The sequence below is a fragment of the Rhynchophorus ferrugineus genome, unplaced genomic scaffold (assembly GCF_030347505.1).
Source record: "Rhynchophorus ferrugineus isolate W39M unplaced genomic scaffold, kcgeb_rfMv2 rfM4, whole genome shotgun sequence".
In the NCBI taxonomy this organism is placed as follows: Eukaryota; Metazoa; Arthropoda; class Insecta; order Coleoptera; family Curculionidae; genus Rhynchophorus; species Rhynchophorus ferrugineus.
Window position 1 is genome coordinate 14,955,543 of NW_027472583.1, and position 15,405 is coordinate 14,970,947.

Here is a 15,405-nt window from a genome sequence, read left to right on the forward strand (position 1 = left end):
AATCAATAGATTAATCAAGCGCTATCAATAAAACATTTCAGCACCAATTAATTCTTGAATAAATGATGAAGGTTATAAATAATGTATTATAACAAAACATAATAAATTAGGAAGATTTTTATATGTTAATTTGAATTAAATGATGGATTAGGTATATTATTGTAAAATATTTAATTGTATCTAATCTGTCAAATATTTTGATGAACTAACTGGGTATCGAAAGTTATAGAATAGGTTTGTTTGTTAGTAGATCTGATTACAATTTTTTTTTGTAAAAAGTTGCACTTTTTTAAGTATTGGTCTTTTGGTTTATGTCGTGTTAACAAAACATTATTCAATAAATCTCCTAGGGACTGTTAGTGAAGTCTAGGAAAAATTCGACATTGAAAACTCAAATTGAGCTGATCTGAAATAATGATCAAGAAATTTGTATCAATGAGACGCTGAAGTTTCCAGCCATGTTTACCTGCTGTATTTATTGGACATTGCCTTTCTTTGTTTTGCAATCCATTCAAAGTAACAAGGTACAGTGATTAACATAATTTGTTTGTAAAAAAGATTATGGAAATTCTTATAAAAGTGGATTGTATCAGATGTATCTGTTTTTCAAAAAATATGATTTGTTAGTGGACTGGGTCATATATTAAAGGCATTTTATTAGAAGCTTTAGACATTTCACTAGGTATAGCAAGCACTGTTCTAATTCGAATACAATTGTAAATATAATTTAAAAGACATTTATGGGTAGTTCTATCACTATGAGTGACTATTGAAATTATCATAATGACTCTGAATCAAAACAAGAGGCTAGAGGGTGATGTGGGAAGTCTGCGAGAGACCTCCGTATTAAAAAGAGTTTGAGTTTAATATTTTGTGTTCACCAAGGAGGTGTTGTCTCTCCAGTGCTTTCCAATATCGTAGCAGGTGCAGTTATGTATCATAATGCTACAAACCCCTTGATCGATTTGATATTCTCTGATGATAGCGCTATATTCGACCACACAGATGCTGAAGCTTTTAACATTTTTCATGATATAATTCGCATCGTAAAACCATATGGTTTAAAAATTAATGAAGAAAAGATCCAAGTATTAATAACTAATGGTTCCCCTGCTATTGTAAATCTCAATGACATCTAGTTAGAGCAAGTGTAGAAATTCAAGTACTGCGGGTCAGTAATAGAGAAAAAGAAAGTGACAATGGAGATCGTATTAGAAATGAAGTAATTTGTTTAAGATGCGACAATCAGTGTCCAGTTGTGAATAAATTTAGAAACCCAGATCGCAATGGAATTCCTCGCAGACTTTCTGTGGTGAAATCTGCCTTTTGGATGGAAGATACAGCAAACAGTTATAAAACAGACATATAGCAAGATCATAGAAAGCAATCTGAAAAATAAAAGAGTAACATTATCCAAAGCTAGAGCAGTTGTGGCTGATCGCCAACTATGGCACGATATAGTGAAGAATATTCGAAGATCTGAAGTACCAATATCAAAGTTTTGGCTGAGAAGTAGACACTCTCTCCCAGCGCCGGCTATTTTTTGATAATGATCGTGAATTTTCTAACTTAAAAAATTATTTTTTTATTTCCACTTTCGGACAATTTCCAACATTGTCACGAACTTTATGGCTGTTTAACATTTGTGATTACCCTTAGGCAAGAGTATAAAATTCGACAAAGAAAATGATTCCAGTCACGCCAGTAACCAGACTGGATGAGACCGGATATATTCTAAGTTGGTCAATCGCCAGTTTACTTACGGCTTAATGCTGAGGACCGTGGTTCGGAGCCCACGTTAAACAGTAGGTCCAGTTCAGATAAACCCTCATTGATGGTATAATATCAAATGATAGCCCATTTAATCATCTGCTTCAATATGATTTTGATGAATTGGAATACCAATTATAAATGTAATAACACAGTAACATTTTAGAGACAAAAAACACACTAAGAACTCTTTTATAATTATAGAAGGGAATCCACTAAAATTTAAATACATAATAATATAATAGTAAAACCAAAACATGACTACATCAGAATTATGTGAACATCGTTTGCTTCTTTATGGTCCTTTTTAATTAAATGAATTATGTAAATTATAAGTCCACGTTATAAAAAAGCCGCTGCGGGCTCGACTCGGGAGGGGAAACAACAAAATGCACCAGGAATCTCCAGCTGCAGCCGAAGCCCCGAGACCCGGAGGGCCGCCGGCGCCGAGGTAGTACTGTTAACGGTCCGGCCCACGTCCCGAAACCTCGCGGCTCGATCGCCATGCGATGGACTGATAACAGACAGCCGGTGCGCCGTTGCGCAGTGTATCGGGGGCCCCCAGGGCCCCCCTGTTACAGTTGAGCGCACCCTAATTGTTTTAATTACGTTCGCGAGCTGGCTTTACCGGTTCGCGACCTCCAGGAGTCGTTGTTGGCGACGGCGACGTCGTTGCTATTGCGGTTTGGTCGTCGCGCGTACAAAGACCACCTGGAGGCTCGTACTTTGTCGGGACGCTTTAATTATTATTTGTATCTCGGAGTAATATCTGCGCTGGGCGATGCTGGGAGACAACGGGGATTACAACAAAGCCGAATGAATAACTTTCTTGTCCGGATGGCATGATTCATACACCGAAAGAGATCCTTATCATCGAACAACATCTCTATTAGATATTTCGGATTAGAAATTGGCTGTTTAATGTTATTTAATTAGAAACGTTCGTAGAATGGTCAATTCCACCCACATAAAAGCATAATCGATGGCATTTAATTGAAATTGACACCAACAATTGGATAAACATCGGATGATTCATCACTAAGGGTAAAAACTAAGCTTTACATGATTAAGTGAAACTTTTTCAGGTATGTTTAAAAGTAAAATGATCAATTTTACAGCAGATAACCAACTCTTATGGATGTATTACCCAACCAGGTGGAAGGCATCAAATATACTTCAAAAATAAATTAAACAAATCTTAATATATATCTTTTACTATAGCGGGCCCTATAATTCGAAATTTCGAAAAAAATAATTTAAAATAGTTTCAAAACCATAGTGCTTATGGTAATGTTTTTTAATGCACAACGTTATTAGTTTTGCTTCCTAAATAATGCGGCAAGGAAATAAATAATGTTGTTGGTTATCTATTTTTTGGATTTTTAATATAAGGCTTGATTGCGATTAACAAAAACTCATTCAGCAAACTAAAAACTGAAGAAACGTTCAGATCGAATAGACTGTGGACTAATAACTAATAAATATATTTTTTTGATGGGTATATGAAAACCGAAAAGTTAAATACCCATAAGAACCTTCTACCAAAAGGTTAAAAAACTTTAAAAAAAGATATGTTCAAGTTATGATGTGATCGGCTGGAACACTATTTCAAAAAGCGAAAATGGATCGATGATTGGATTATGTTGCCAGAAAGATGAGACATGTTATCTCAATAAGTGCCGTTTTAAACTGAAAAAATGATCGGAATACATGCAAACAGCTAACATTATGATAACCGCTTTTCATTAAAGAAAATGATATTAATAAACCGACCCAATACACAACATTATCCTTATTAAACTAACCGAAGCACCACATTTCCTGAAGATGACGTCCGATCTCCGCCGACAAACAATGTCTCGCGTGCTGCCTCTTCTTAATAACGACATAAATACCAAACTCGGAATCATTACTCCGGTAATTACGCGACTATCGACTCATTAAAACCCAACTCGTCGAAGACGACGTCCACGAACACCGGAGCGGGCCCGATTTCGTGCCCGCGTCCCGTCACGCCGACCACCTGGACGACGATGGCGACGGTAGAACGACGTCCAGTCGCACGCTAGAAACCCATTTCGTCGGAAACGACGGCGATTTCCACGATCGCGTGCTGGAAATCCCGATTTCCTAGGTGGTTAACACGACGTCGGCCGTCAATCCATCACCGTTTGAAAATTAGAAGGGTATTTATACGGAGTTTATCGCGAAATTTGTTTGATTGGCGATCTGCCTCTAAAAACTATTGTGTCTACAAATATTGAGATGTTTTAGAAAAAAGTCGTCATCTTTCATGATTCAAATGATATTTAATTTCAATAACACCGATCTCCCATGATGATTTAATTTAGTTTAAATTTCCAATTCAGTATCTCATTCTCGGTACTCCACTACGTTTTATGACTTAGCCTATATATTTCACAATTAAAAAAATGGTTTTGTGTAACCAACGGAGGGAAAAGATAAATGAAAAAGTGAACTGGTACTTTTCAAAGCAAATAACCTAAATTTCTAAATAACCTAAAATAATAACTGTACTCTGTGACCATAACCAAAAAAATAATTTTAAAAGGAATACTACAACTTTTATATATAGAATTAAAGTGATTGAGTATACCAGACACACTATCCATGAGATGTGGTAGATTATTGAAGAATAATAAGTAAAAATACTATCAGTATAACAGTTGAGAAGAAAGTTAATAAATGCAGGTAATAACTACAAAGAGTACCGAGTAGTAACACAATCACCTGGGAACTGAGAGAATAATATTAAAATCAAGTGCCCTATATGTGCGAAGCCATATCAAAATTGTGAATGTGATGGCAAATCTACTGAAAAATTTTAGGATAATTTGAAGTTATAGATGCAAATGTATTTGACAGTGCTACCAAAATATTCATTTTACATAGTTGAGTAAGTATAACAAAAAAAAAATTAAATAATATACATTTGATCATAGATGTTTAATTCTTATAAACTTTCAGCAGCTCTGTATTGTATCAAATTACCTTGGAATATTTGCGCAAAGAAAATCCACAAATTGTAATTTTAAGTTATTGTATTTTAATAACAGCTTTACAATTTTAGTCATGTGCAACTAGAATATTTCGTTAGAGTGATGTTATTCCACAGTTTTATATCATATAGCCAGTCCAATAAAAAGTGCACGTCATAGATAACGGATATATTGCCAATTACAGTTTGTAAAAATATAAAATTCGTTTTAAAACTAGATTTTTCTCATTTAATTTTAGTTAAAAAGTGATAGAAAGCTCTCCTGCATCGGAACATGTAACCGAAACAGCTTATAAAATTCTATTTGCGCTGGTACTGGTTGACAACATCAGTGATAGTAGTTAGAGGTTATAAACGTTGTTAACCAAAATTTTAAATTGACGTAAATCAATAATATCTTTTATTATTTTTAGGTGACATCTGTGGCTGATCTTCCGCCGCCCATCATCCAGGTGGGACCCGCGAATCAGACGTTACCCCTGAAAAGCGACGTCACTCTGCACTGTAGGGCATCGAGTCCCGAGGGTGAGCCGCCCATTGTGCGCTGGCTGAAAGACGGACGACAATTAACAAAAGACACGGTCCCTGGGCGGTACAGCCTGAAAAACGACGGCACACTCGTGATTGACGGTGAGGGCATTTAATTACTTTTTAATGGGGAAAAGAAACACTAGCAAAAAATTACGGTTTTTTTTCGCCCACTCTCGTTTTCGTAATTTTTTTACTTTACTTGAGGTTATATAATTTTTTACACGCTTCTTTATTATGTCCTTTCTTCAAAATTGTTCCATTCAATTGTTGATACAACGTTATCAAACTTAAATAATGGCATTTTCCGATAGAACTGTTAAACGACTTAACCTGACTGTTAAATTCAATGATTTTATCACTTCTCTATATAAAATCAGTCTATTTCATGAAACGCCTGGCACGCGACGTGGCCAGTTCTTGTAAATTATACTTGAATTATATAATTATATTTGAAGAATATAATACAAATAGAGTAAATTATTGTGAATTTACAAAATAAATTTAGCACAATTTTCATCTTCTACAATATAGTATATTTAATTGGTAGTACCTTCTATAAACATATTTAATTTTAAAATAATTTTGAACAATCCAAGATTATACTTCTATAAAAATATGCGATACTTATATAATAGATGTAGTTTTTTATGGTGTCCCCTTTAAGTCTAGTCCAAAAGCATCTAGTTATCTTTACAGTTACATAATACTATATCTATACAATTATAATTATAAAGCGTTGTCCCTGTCAAAATTCCCATTTCTATTTTCTTCCATAGAAGACTTTTCTTTTTAGTGGAAAAATCTAATTTAATCCTTACTTGGAGTTTTTAATGCTTCTCACCCTTTGATACATTTTTATACATTCCTGATCAATTATACTAGAATTCAGAAGCAATATTTTTACCAAATATAGGAGCCTACAATCTTAACAAATGAGGATTTAGTTGTTCTTTCTATATTATCTTTTCACACCCCTAAAATCTTCAAACTACTCAAACTTGAATGTTTCTTTTTAGCAATATCACAAAATTACTCTATATGACCAACGACCTATGATTTTGATGAGGTATGCTCACATAAAAGACATCGAATCGTGATTATCTGAACTTTTACTTTGGCAGGGTCAATTATGCCTAAAATATGATGAATTTTGTATAGATTTGAAGCCAATTTGCAAAATTTAAATAAAAATCGAATAGATACGCACCTGGATAGAATTTACTCATGCGTCTCTTCACATTACAATTGTTACAAAAACTTTTTTTATTACTGCCTACTATTTATAAACAAAATATGAACAGTATAAGAAGAAATTTGTGTAAATTCTTATCTGTTCATTTAATTCTATTCGATCTGACTTAATTAATAAAGAACAAATTGGCCACATCTGTAAATATTTCTAGGATAAGACCATCGTAGTATGGAATATCTTTAAAGATCTAGTCGTCGTAAAGATAGTGTCGTCCAGCAAGTAGGCTTTTTAAAGTTCCATTATTATTCGTCATATTCCACTCCCAAAAAATCAAACTGATAATGACCGGATATTTTTATTTATTACTTCGGCCTCAATTTTGCTTGCTGTATCCAAGCACTGTTGCAATCATCACCAAATCAATGTCAATATATTTCTCATCTAACATCATCACAAGTTTAATCGAGTTGGTGCATTTGAATAATGTTCGAATATTATTTTTATATAAGTACAGTTAAAAGGTATTAAAATATTTTAAAACATTGCCATTAAATACTTTAAGGAGCTTGTTCTGTATATAATATTTTTTATTAAATCCTTGATATGATTTCTCGATAAATAACATAACCAAACATAACAAATACAATTGTTTTCAACAGATGATATTAGAAATAACAAACCAAAAAAAGAAATTGGGCAAAAACATGTGCTGTAAACATCGTTTTTTTTCTGCTTTATTTACCGTTCTTATTAGCAAGGCAGCTCTCTCTCTACATTTTGTTTATCCATTAACCAAAGCCACACAGCATAAATAAACGCATGTTTATTTTTCCTAATGTCGAACATTTTCCATTTTAAAACAGAACCGTACCGATCGCCAATAAAAACAAACAAACAACAAACCCCTAATTTGATACAATCGAAATTGCGGTTCGTTATTTTGATTTCGAATCGAAGAGAAAAATCGGAAAGGGATTTACGCCGTTTTTTATGACTTTTTGTTTTTGCGCGACGATTTTTCAATCTGTCCAATTTTCCGTTCGGAATTATTACCCGACGGGGATGAGCGAAAGCCCACCGACATTATAAATTGCCGATTTCATTAGTCTAATCAGTTCAACCCCATTTTTTTATCGTTCGCTTTTCCACCCTCCAAAAATCAGATTATTGTCGATTAGAGTCGGTCGTTTGCTGCACGTGGCAACGTCGCCCATTAAAAAAGATGTTTTCTGTTATCGTATCTTTTTTTCCCTTTTTTTATATTGAACCAATATTCAAATGTAAACATTTAAAATGCATATTTAAAAATTCAGTAAAAACCTTTGTGAAGCGGATAGTATCCGATATTATTTTTAATTCATATTCATAACAATATTAACATGAATGTAACGCAAATATACCAATGAACAAAATAAAATTTCCTGTTTTTCTAATTTTTTGTCAATTGTCACACAAGACGTCATATAACAGAGGATACATATTAAGTAATATAAATTAAAGCATCAAAATATTTCATATATTTAATTATTCTGAATGGCTTTTATTTTTGTGTCTGATAGAAATAACATCGAAAATATTTAAATATTTACAATTGTCACAGTCGAAAGTTGCCGCTGTCGTTTATAGAGTAGACCCTAAAAATATATTTTTAATGGAATATTAACTTTACAAGTGAACCGAAACGAGGATGACTTTTATTAAATTAAAATAGACATTCTAACAGTATTGTTTGACATCACACTCCCTGTATATTTTTGCTTTTGTGTAGAGATAAACTGGCAATGAACTGTGTTAAAATTAATTCATCCACAAATGAAATTAACTATTAAGCAAACAAACAATTTCTTGCTATTATAAACCTTTTTTTAGTAATTCATACAATGTTTTCCGGATACATTTTTAATAAAATGAGTTAAGTTAGTAGCAAAAAGTTGAAAACAGCAAAAAAAGTTCTGATATATACAATAATTTAACAACTTAAACTATCACTAAAATAGTCAGTGTCTAAATACGTAACTTGAGAACATCTCGAAAGAGTTTTTAAGGATAACATCTCAACTAAATAAACTAAAATTAGATGATTGGTGCCTGAAGTGAGTATATCTTATATGTAATGTTACAGCTCCCTAAGTCAATATATTATTGTTGGATATCTTGAATGAATTTTAAAGCAAAAAATGAATGATATTAAATATTGACGAAACTGTAATGATTTGACGGAAGAAACTCCATTTTTACGACAACGATGCAGGAAAAGAGAGAGTATTTCATGTGTTCATCGAGAATTTCCGCTGATCCACAGTACTATTTTACGACGATTAGCTTACTATAATTTTACGGATCGTAAAATGAAGCGAGGGCAGACGACGAAGTATCAGTCGTAAAAGTAGCGGCGTCTGGACGGTCGAAAATGACTTTTACGATCACTCGAGATTAATTGTTTCACATTTCTTTTTGACGAAAAATCAGATCGGCCGTGAAAAATCGACGATTCACGCCGCAAAGGTCATTACTTTGTGTCACATAGTAAGAACACCGCGTATACATATTTTAATGTTATTAATGTATATATTTTATTTCAGATACTTTTCGTAGTTGGTCTAACTGTCGAATAGCATTTGATAAGCTGAACGAAATGATTTTACAGTTGTTTTTTAGAATCGATTCCGTCAAATCTTCGAAAACTCAACTTGTTAAGTCGTTTATATCGCTTAAATAAGCTTAGTTTGTCATTATTTGATTATATTTATTTTTCATACTTAATATAAACGTTCCTACAAATATTCTAACGCGTAATAGTCAAGTAATAATATATTTCGAATGACATAAATTAATTCACGTAATAATAATCTTAATATACTTTTAGATCTACGACTGGATGACTCTGGTTTGTACACTTGCTCGGCAACATCCATCAGTGGTGAAAGCTCATGGTCTGCATCGCTCAATGTAGTAGAAGGGACTGGAATACCCCTCCATCGTAGCCCAGATCCCTCAACTTTTCCGCAGGTGAGTAAATCGTGTTTTTTACATCAATATTAACTAAGTAATCTATTAACTATTTTTACGTAGGCTCCATCATCGCCTGTCATACTAAACTCTACCGAATCCAGTATAGCTCTTTCATGGAGTGGAGGGGATGCTGATGCCGATTTGGTGGGCTATACAGTTGAATATTGGAGTCCGGATTTACAAACGGGATGGGTCATAGCCGCTCATAGAGTTCAAGCAACTTATATGGTGGTTAGAGAGCTGAAACCAGATAGTTCTTATGTCTTTATCGGTAAATATACCATTATTTGTATGTTTTTAACATATAACATAAATGAATAATGTGTTATTAGTTTCAAATTATAAAAATAAATTATGTCAATTTATTTTTACATAAAATAGTAATTCTAACATTGTATAGATTGGCTTTATAAATCATTTTATAATGTTGTCATATAAACAAGGTTTTGGAACATAATTTAATTCATTCAGTGATTCCGAATTACTTAAGTTATATTCCCTATGCATCCATATATGAAAAATTTATTAATCAAGTAATTAGACGTTTACATTTTAAATATTCTAACCCAATTATGATTGAACTATGCGACCGAAACCTATAAAAAAAACTTTTAAAAACTTATGATGATGCTACGTCGTCATATACTAAATGTCGGTGTTAGTTTCAACGATGTAAAATGGAGGACCAAACCAATTCGATGACAATAAATTGCAAGATTTATTAGATGAAAACCTTATTGGAGCTCAAGATTCTCAAAGAACTTTCACACTGCTTAGCAGTTGGTGAATCAACTGTTTACGGACGTTTTGTCCGGACGTTCACAAATTGGCTGAAAATAAATGTAAAATTTTCTGTGACGTAGTGTAACGATGAAACGCGGATCTATTTAAGACAATCCCAAGCGAAAAATGTTAGCAAAACAATCAGACCAGGAGAACTATCTATATTGACTCCAATGCGAAATATTCACGACCATAAAGTCTTACTGTGTCTAGGGTGGTATCGCCATGATGTACTGTCTTACGAGCTATTAAAACCTAATGAAACTGTTACTGGAAATATCTATCGACGTCAATTGAACTAATTGAACGTCGTATTGTTACAAAAAAAACAGCTTCATAAAAACGCCCAGCCGCAGCCACGCTTTCTTCCTTCGCTAGCCCACGGCTTCGAAATGAGAAAGAAGTGTCAAAACGGATCAATGATTGAATTGCTGTCAAACCAACGTCGTCCTTTCGATACCAATCGACACAGTGTTGCCAAAAAAAGATGGGAAAACACAAAATAAAATTACGAAACAAATCTAATTTGTTGCTCGACACAGATTTCAAAGTGATCAGTGGGTTTTTAGTGTTAGATATTTACTCAATAAAATACGTAGTTATTGCAATGGATAGCTCAAGTAAAAATACAGCCCGTTTGAGAAAAGATAGAAAATAAGGAACATTTGATGCCCTGGGGTCCACAACCCAGTCTAGGTGATTTGACAAGTGTTCTAATCAAACTAGAATAAAAAGAAACTGCTGTCCTGTTGGAAATCGAAATCCGCGACGTCCGCGTATGAACTCAACGTTCTAACCATTACACCAAAGAAGCAATTGTTTAGAATGTCTCTACGACGTCTCATATATGATTAGTGACTGACTTTTACACTGAACTACATCCGATTTTTCGTCACATCAGTTCAGCAATAATATTATACACCAATATCTGATTGTTTTAGGTAAAAAATATGTGAAAAAATTGTATGTGTAAATTTGAGGTTTTCCATCGATTTCCTCCCCTTCCCCCCATCAGATCGTAGCTTGGTTCAAATGGGACCATCTTGGAAGTGAAGTCTATCGGATAAAAAAAGGATTTTGAAAGTCGGTCCATAATTGACGGAGAAATCGGCGAATATATATTAAAAAAATATACAGGCGAACATAGAACCTCCTCCTTTTTGAAGTCGGTTAAAAAATTGTAAGAATGTTGACGTAAACATGTTTGGTTAATATTGTACTAACTTTTTCAATAAATTCCATTTAAAAGTTAAAAAGGATCATTGTACATGCAAGCGCTTAATAAATAGTGACTAAATACTTTGACTAATAATAATACATAGAATTTTAATAAAATGTATTACAAAAGAACTTACGACAAAAATGCTTTAAAATTAATTCAATCGCTATAAACAAAAAGCACTAAAAAAATTAGTATAAACTTATAACAAATCCAATTATACTGTATTTATTTGTATATACATCATCGAAATTTGTGACGTCGAAACGTCGCAATGTTGCCGCATCAATTCTGAGTTTTAGTTCAGTTTGGCTTTGGCATACAACAAAATTCTAATCTAAATAAAATAATTGAACAACACTGTTATTAAATATAATTTATTTTAACATTCTAGTATATCTAAAAAACTACAGTTAATTATACAACCACAATAATTTATAGATTAGAGTTATAACCTCTTATCACTATTGCTTTCAAGCATTTTGAATACGCAACCGACAGGCTCATTCGTTTACGTGTTTCAATCAGACTGCATTATGTCTCTTTTTAATTAGAATAAAATGAGAAGGAAAATATTGTCTGATTCTAAAACAAATTGCGACAGGCAATATATTAAACATCTTGATAACGCATATACAAATAATCTTTGAATAGACATTAATATTTTCTTCTTTTTTACAGTTCGTGCTGAAAATGCCCATGGTATATCTCCCGCTAGCAAGGTATCGTCATCAGTACGAACCCTTGCCAATTCTCGAACACTACCTGGATCTGAATTAGACACCGCTAGGGAAGCTTTAAGTACCAAGCTTATCGATCTTCGAGATGCCCGACCACAAAGCTCCAGTTCAGTGCGCTTAGTTTGGCTACTATCTGCCGTAGATTATGTGGAAGGGTTTTATATCCGTTTTAGAGAATTATCTGGCGGATCACATAACTATAACATCCTTACTGTATTAAATATTGAAACGACATTCTACACTGTCACAAATCTGAAAAAATTCACCAAATATGAATTTTTTATATCGCCGTTTTATAAATCGGTGGAAGGTCAACCGTCAAATTCTCGTATGGCTCAAACTTTAGAAGATATACCTTCAGCTCCACCCGAAACTGTCTCTGGGGGTATGTTTAACGAGAGTACCGGTTGGGTACGATGGGCACCACCGCCACCACAACACTGCAATGGCGTTATAATTGGATATAAAATAGAAATAAAAGGAAGTATAACACGAGTTATTCCAGTGAACACATCCTCCACATCCCTCCTCATCAGCAACCTCACAACTGGAGAACTGTATAGTGCTAGAATATCCGCTCTTACCTCAGCAGGTCAAGGTATAACTGCAAGTACATATGAATACATACAGTATTTTTGATTTTTTTTATATTCATAGGTCCTTATTCTAATTATATTTCGCTAAGTACATTTAGATCACAAAGTCCAAGAACATTAGGACCATTAGTTCCATTAACACAACAGCCATGGTTTTTTGTGGTAGTAATATGCCTTCTAGGGGTAGTAATAGCAATAGTCTCCATTTACTTTTATATGAAGAAGAAAAGGTCTCCTAGTAAGGATGTGAGTCACTTAGATGGACAAGTGGTTAGTGCATCTCAATTAAATGCTAAGGAAAGTCTTTGGATTGATAGAGGGTGAGTAATTGTATCAATGTATTAATTTAATAAATATGGAGTATATCATTAATATATTAATATATTGTATTGTTTATTTTAGCTGGAAAGCTACTGACTGTGATAAAGATTCATCTGTACCATTAGCACAACCTACAGATTATGCAGAAGTGGACACAAAAAATTTATCTACATTCTATAATTCTAAAAAAGACTTGGATAATCCAACCCCATATGCTACCACGGTAATTTTACCTCCACCCAATTGGTCGGAGCTAATTCCACCTCCACCAGACCACCCACCCCCAGATTGTCCCAGGGAACCACCTCCTTGCCCACCATCACGTAGCGGTGGCGGTGGTAGTAGCTGTAGTAGCGCAGGATACACATGTTACGCCTTGCATTTGTCGAATCCATACAGTAAGGTATGTTCGGTTTTACGTTTTTTACATACATCTGAATTTATTCACAATTCTTATATTTACAGCCTATATTTCCAAGAACTCCATCATGCAATAATTGTTCGGTAGCTAGTGGAAGCTCGGGTAGACCTTCAAGAGGTGGTCATTGTTCTCCAGATTCCATCCCGATCAGAAATTGTGATACTAAGGTCTGGTATAATCAGCCTATGGCCAATTGGGAAGATGGCGGTGGTGATGCAGATTGTGAATTAGATAGGTGAGACAAATATTATAACTATATTATATATATTGGCTACATCAGTTATCATCATAAAATTTATTTTTAGACATTCTTATTCCAGTAGCCATGATACCACATGTTCCTGTAGCGAATCGTCCTGCTTATATGCCGAAGCCATAAATACAAGCAGGCCAGTTCCATTTCCACAATCGTATAGTAAACGACAAGCCAAATGAGAAAGAAGATCGGATTTATTTCATATTTACCTCCCAGTGTACTGATCTGTGCTGGATTAGGTGACTCGAATTGTGATCTCGTCCATAATAATTATTAGGAAAGTTCCAGAAGACGATTATAACCACGCAACTGTACAATCAAAAATAAAACAAGAAAAAACATACGTAAACGTTGACTATGTAGAAGTAATATGTCTTAGTAGATGTGTAGGTAACATTTTTATTCCTTCTGTAATTGATGATAGCGATCGGTAAGAGGGTGTTCAAGTATACGAATCGGTTGGCCCTTTCTTTCTAGTGCGATTATCAAATAACGTAATGATTTTTTCATGTAAGTTTGTTTTCTTAATTGTATACAGTAGACTGACGACTGAATTCCTATTATGATTATCATTAGCAATATATTATAGCAAAACGTATGTAGACAGGTAATATTATATAGTAATCACGAACTATGATAAAATAAGAAATAGTTGTTTGTAATGAACCAGTCCAGCAGCTAGAGACAACGGTTATGTATTTAGAAACGTCCTTGTACATATGTAAAGCTTGTAAATAATGTAACATTTTTGTAAAAGACTTTGTAACGATTTTTTGTAGAAGTGTATCGGTAAGAGATCCAGACGTTGGATATACCGTAGCTACACTTCATTTTTGTTATTATTTTAAATAAATAGTTTTTGGAATAATATTTATGACTTTCATTTTTTCATCATTCATACACCTATAGACAGGAGGTCACAAAATAAAATTTGTGTTTTTTTCGAAAGTTGAGGTGTTAAGTTGGTTTATATACTGCACCAAGCATTCTTCTCATTCAAAAATAGCCAAGAGTTATGGTTAGGATTGGTACAAGACTGAAAACGTAAAAGATGTTAATCACTTTGTTCATATACAAACGTCAAACTCCTCACTATACGAACTTTCCAATTAAGAAGCTTTTCAACCGTTAGAAATATATTGATTATCTTAAAAGAATTACAAATAAACATAATTGCCGCTAAAGCTCAGAGTATTTTCCATAGAATTCGTTTTCTCAGTTCACTGAATTTTATTAACTGGCCCTATTTATTATTTAGTAGCTGCAGTGGTGGCTCTTGATAAAAATGTTAAGGTCTGCAGTTTTTATGTTGTTTATAAATTAAGTCAATCCTACGTTCTTTTCTGTTTGCCAGTTTGGCAATAAAATTGTCTATTTCGGAGATATACTCTTTTACTGTAAAAAAAAGTTTTGATGCACTTTGTTTTTGAGAAACACCTTTGGGCTTCTGATATTATCATGGAAATTGTTACTACGATTTCTAATAATTGTCTAATATTCTTTAACATGTCTCATAGATTGTTTGTTATTAAAAATTTTTGAATG

At 33.5% G+C, this 15,405-nt stretch overlaps 1 protein-coding gene across 2 annotated transcripts in view; it reads left to right on the forward strand.

The window, feature by feature from the left end:
• The window catches only part of robo1 (roundabout guidance receptor 1), a 309,799-nt gene extending 295,069 nt beyond the window's left edge, over nucleotides 1-14,730 (forward strand). The window contains exons 7-14 of one of the 2 annotated variants that reach the window (XM_076404503.1): nucleotides 5,203-5,419; nucleotides 9,379-9,521; nucleotides 9,585-9,795; nucleotides 12,208-12,864; nucleotides 12,924-13,182; nucleotides 13,265-13,586; nucleotides 13,649-13,839; nucleotides 13,885-14,730. In XM_076404503.1, the coding sequence (XP_076260618.1) occupies nucleotides 5,203-5,419; nucleotides 9,379-9,521; nucleotides 9,585-9,795; nucleotides 12,208-12,864; nucleotides 12,924-13,182; nucleotides 13,265-13,586; nucleotides 13,649-13,839; nucleotides 13,885-13,909 (2,025 nt within the window). In that variant the 3' untranslated portion in view covers nucleotides 13,910-14,730. The remainder of the gene's footprint in view (nucleotides 1-5,202; nucleotides 5,420-9,378; nucleotides 9,522-9,584; nucleotides 9,796-12,207; nucleotides 12,865-12,923; nucleotides 13,183-13,264; nucleotides 13,587-13,648; nucleotides 13,840-13,884) is intronic. The other variant, XM_076404502.1, reaches the window with a different exon arrangement.
• Nucleotides 14,731-15,405: the final 675 nt, after the last annotated feature.